The following is a 5,000-nucleotide window of genomic DNA, read 5'->3' on the forward strand; positions in this document are numbered from 1 at the left end:
TAGTAGTAGTAGCAGTAGTAGCAGTAGTAGTAGTAGTAGTAGTGGTAGTAGCAGTAGTAGCAGTAGTAGTAGTAGTAGCAGTAGTAGTAGTAGTAGCAGTAGTAGTAGTAGTAGTAGTGGTAGTAGCAGTAGTAGCAGTAGTAGTAGTAGTAGCAGTAGTAGTAGTAGTAGCAGTAGTAGTAGTAGTAGTAGTGGTAGTAGCAGTAGTAGCAGTAGTAGTGGTAGTAGCAGTAGTAGCAGTAGTAGTGGTAGTAGTAGTCTGACCTGGTTGGTACCGATGGATTCATTAAAAATCACCAGTTACGTTAATGCATTAACTAAATTAGTGGCATTAAAACTAATTAGTGTTAATGCATTCTGATCCTGTTAACTGTGACAGCCCTAGTTTATACTCTCTGTTATACCTGACTATTATCACACCTCTTTTAGAGACAGGAAGTCATTTTGTCTGCTGCTGAATTGAACTGAATCTCCTGATCTGCAGCGTTCCAGATAAACACAGGATGGTAGAGACTGTTGAACATTCCACTAAACTACTTCAGCAGAGGCAACGTGCATCTACTGCACACGGTGACATCACGCATGTCATCATGAATCCCCCCCCATGGGAACATCTCTCTGGTCTGTCAGGATGCAGCAGCTCATCTCTACTAAGCCAAAGGTTTCTCTACCCGACCGGAGGAGACATTCAGGCTCAGGTTTCCTGTGTTCTGCTCATGAGTTCATGTCGTCTGTGCCAGAGGTAATCAGAGAAGGAGTGAGTTAACCCTCTGAGACCCACGATAGCTGCTTATAATGGGCATGTCTGTAAAGGGGAGACTAGTTGGTACCCGTAGAACCCATTTACATTCACACATCTGGAGGTCAGAGGTCAAGGGATTTAACCTCCCTCCCAACATGGTTGGTACCGATGGATTGATCAGGTTTGAGCCTCTGAGAGACAGTAGAGTCAGTGGCAGGCCTCAAGGGGTTAACAGAGGAAGGATGGAACAGGAGAGAGTGATAATCAGGGAGGGAGGAGATCTCTGAGCTCACAGACACCTGTCTGCTCCAGACGCTCCGGAAACACTCTCTCTATACCAGGGTCTGTCTGCAGCACACCGCCTCCATCACCGACCACAGGCCGTCCCTCTCAAGGACATCCATGTCCTACTCTAACATACAGTCACATTAGAGCTCATCATGGCCTCCTCTTCCTCCTCTACTTCCCATAATGCTGCATCCTCCTCCTCCTCTCCCTGTTAGCCGGCTGCTGTCACATTACACACACACACACACACACAGACCACTCACCTTTTTGAGTTGATCATCCTTCAACTCGGTGAAGTAGTAGGCCAGAAGCTGAGCCGCTATCATCCTGCCTGCACGTCCTCGACGTCAGCGACTACGAGGTGGTCGGAGAGTTAAAGAAGGAGGGGAAGGAAGACTGTTCTCTCTCTCTCTCTGCTGTTCCCTCTCTCTGCTGTTCTCTCTCTCTCTCTGCTGTTCCCTCTCTCTGCTGTTCCCCCCTCGCTGATCCCTCTGTATCCTGGAGTGGAGGAGGAAGCAGGCCGGAGCTCAGCACCGTGGAAAGGTTCAAAAGGGAGGACAAAGTGTGGTGGTGAAACAAGAGAGCAGCAGCCTGCTAGTCTGCGACAGCCACACTCCTGCAGCCTCACACACACACACACACACACACACACTTCAACACACACCAACACACACTAACACACACCAGAGGCTGGTCTGAGCGTGTCTCCTCCCTCTCTGCTGCTAGCTCCCTGTCAGCTCTGGGAGATGCAGCAGCTCTGCTCTGGAATGGTGCTGCTGCTACGCCCTGCCCCCACCCGACCGCCTGATTGGACGGGAAGGAGAGGAAGAGGAAGAGGAGAGGAGGGGGCTTCTCCTACAGCAGCAGCAGGGAGAGAGGAGGAGGGAGAGGAAGAGGAGGGAGAGGAGGGAGAGGAAGAGGAGGAGGAGGAGGGAGAGGAAGAGGAGGAGGAGGAGGAGGAGGAGGGAGAGGAAGAGGAGGAAGAGGAGGGAGAGGAAGAGGAGGAGGAGGAGGGAGAGGAAGAGGAGGAAGAGGAGGAGGAGGAGGAGGAGGAGGGAGAGGAAGAGGAGGAAGAGGAGGGAGAGGAAGAGGAGGAGGAGGAGGGAGAGGAAGAGGAGGAAGAGGAGGGGGATTGTGAGGCGAATCAGGAAGCTGCATCTGCATGATGAAGCTGCAGATCTCCTCCCAGAGACTTCCCCCGGCCCGGCACGTCCACCACGTTGCCACGGCACCCAGAGGTGTACGTGCAGAGGGGCAAGGCGACCACACGGTGATGTCATCGTCCCTCTTCCTGCTGCATCACACGCAGCATCATGCTGCAGGCTGAAGGGCATCAGATACTACAGGCTCTCTTTAACAGCTCCACACATACACTACTAGACATAGAGAGAGAAGGCTGCTCGCTGCTTATCTGCTGCAACACCCTGCCTCCCACTGATACTACTGCCAGGTTCCCTTCAACAAGACACCCAAAGACACGCTGCCCGCTGCACGCCGCACGCTATATCCAAACCTTTTACTGGAGATGACTGAGCATTCAGTCTGGACTTTGGGAGGATGTAAACGACTCTAAATGCAAAGTTCACTCACTTGTTCTGGTAGAGTTCAGCTCTATCCTCCAGTCTGCTATAAGAGGAGTTTGATACACACACAGTTCGTCTGTTTTTATCAACTCAGACTAATAAATGAAAAAGGAATAACTCAGATAACAAAAAGAGGAGTTCAGATCACACACGAGCCTTCTCTTCATGTGATATCCCAACTGGTTCCCATCCCAGGTTGGGACATTCTGACGCTTTGTCACGGCCCTTTGGCGTCACTTTTTAACGCAGCGAGCAGCCCAGCGCGTTAAACTCTGACGCTCCACTACGGTCGCAGGAAACACCTGCTTCACGTGGTTCATTCAAACAACAACACCTGCTCAGGTTCAGGCAACAAAACGGTGGTGTAATGTAATCAGCTTGTCATGGGACCGGTGGATGATGTCATGTGACCGGTGGATGACGTCACGTGACCGGTGGATGACGTCACGTGACCGGTGGATGACGTCACGTGACCGGTGGATGACGTCACGTGACCGGTGGATGACGTCACGTGACCGGTGGATGACGTCACGTGACCGGTGGATGACGTCACGTGACCGGTGGATGACGTCACGTGACCGGTGGATGATGTCATGTGACGGGCTCAGTATAGTTCCGGGTCAGGCTCGGCGAGGGGGCGAAGTGTAACGAGTCACACGTGGAACATGTAACTGCTGATAACGTTCTGGTAAAGGTCCTGAACGCTGAGCTCAAAGTAGTCTTGATTGTTTGTGAAAGAACCCGAAACACAACATGGTGTCAGGAGCAGAGCGACTTTGAGCTACCGGCCCGGAGGACCGGAGGACCGGAGGGAAGACGGCACTTCCTGCTAAAGCTAAAGAGATAGCAAGCATGGAGGACGAGGCACCGGCGCGCTCGGAGGCACTCAGGCCGGGAACTTTGGCACCTCCGACTTAGTTAGGTTGAGGAAAAATCATCCTAGTTTGGCTTGAAATGACTCCGTTTGTAAATTGAAAGTGAAACTATAGGTTGGACATGAACAGCGCTCTCCTGGATGAAAGCCCTGTCTTTGTTGGACCCCTCCACCTCCATCTTTAAACTACGTCACCACACTCCCAGACCTTTCTCTGTGTGTTTCATATTGACACGGACTGCTGTACATTCACAGTTACTTGAAAGCCCGGTGCGTCTCATACAGACGTGACAAAGCGTTGGTATTTGACGCCCTGTGAATGAGAACAGCTGGATATTTCTGACCTACTGTAGGAGAACCTAGACAGAGCTTCTGGTGCAGAGACTCCCACCATGCTCTCAGTAACCTGGGATGACCAGAGAGGTTATAACTTAACATAGCACAGAGAAATGCTCCTAAACAACAACCATGAGAACGAATCTCAGCTATTTCCTGTTTATGCATACTTGATACTAACTCTAAAGAAGAGGGGACTTGACAGAAGCTATTATGAACCTCAGACTGATGAAGATGGGTCTTTAGATTTCATTTAGAGTTTGGTGTTAAAACCCGTTTCATCCCACAATAACAGAAATAAACAACTGGAAAGAAAAGGTGAAGAAGTATGTGAACAGTTGCACAAAAGCTCCGTCGAAGACAAACCAAACAAAGACATGATAGAAAATAATCTGAAGTAGTTTTGTAGAAGCTGTGTGAAGTTTTCACACAGATACAGTATGTATTTGTTTCTAACAGCAGTGGAGTGAACATGTGTAGCTGACGTCCTGTTCTGTCAGGTAGTTAACGAGCTCCGGGTTATTCCAGGTGAATTAGTGACTGATTAGAGGAGCTCTGGGCTTCTGGAGCAGAACGGAGAACCACTGGACAAAATGATGTTCCCATACAACTAAACTGCAATCTCTATAATGTTTCAGGGAAACTGATTTTCTCCTGGATTCCGGTCGCAGTATTAAACAGTATTAAACAGTATTAAACAGTTACAAACAGTTACAAACAGTTTTAAAGACGTGATTTTTTTATCTGTTCTAAATGAACCTTAAAGGGAGATTTGTCCAGTATTTAATCCTCTTATCAACATGGAGGTGGACAAATATACTGCTTTATGCAAATGTATTTATATATTTATTATTGTAAATCAATTATATATATTTGTATTTGTATTTTTATTTATTTACTCCTCTGTTTAATTTCTGCTTTATTTATTTATGTATTTTTTTAATTTTTATAAATTTTTTAATTGATTTATTTATTTTTGCATTTATTATTTATTTATTTATTTTTTGCATTTTTCATTGATTTATTTTATATTTATTTTTAAATGCTTGACTCGATAAATATGCAAAAATAATATAAAAAATAAATGCAGTCATTAATTAATTGATAAAATGTGACATAAATTGATATTTCAGTTTTAATTGGCTTCTTTATTTATATATAAATATTATATATTTCT

The 5,000-nt window shown here is 46.9% G+C and overlaps 1 protein-coding gene across 1 annotated transcript in view; it reads right to left on the reverse strand.

Annotated features, from left to right (window-relative positions):
• LOC141765202 (hexokinase-1-like) overlaps window positions 1-1,851 on the reverse strand; it is a 35,853-nt gene extending 34,002 nt beyond the window's left edge. Inside the window, exons 1-2 of the mRNA XM_074631250.1 lie at window positions 1,489-1,851; window positions 1,294-1,451 (exon numbers count right to left, since the gene is read on the reverse strand). Coding sequence (XP_074487351.1) covers window positions 1,294-1,356 — 63 coding nt within the window. The 5' untranslated portion in view covers window positions 1,357-1,451; window positions 1,489-1,851. The remainder of the gene's footprint in view (window positions 1-1,293; window positions 1,452-1,488) is intronic.
• Window positions 1,852-5,000: the final 3,149 nt, after the last annotated feature.

Source organism: Sebastes fasciatus, chromosome 3 (assembly GCF_043250625.1).
Source record: "Sebastes fasciatus isolate fSebFas1 chromosome 3, fSebFas1.pri, whole genome shotgun sequence".
In the NCBI taxonomy this organism is placed as follows: domain Eukaryota; kingdom Metazoa; phylum Chordata; class Actinopteri; order Perciformes; family Sebastidae; genus Sebastes; species Sebastes fasciatus.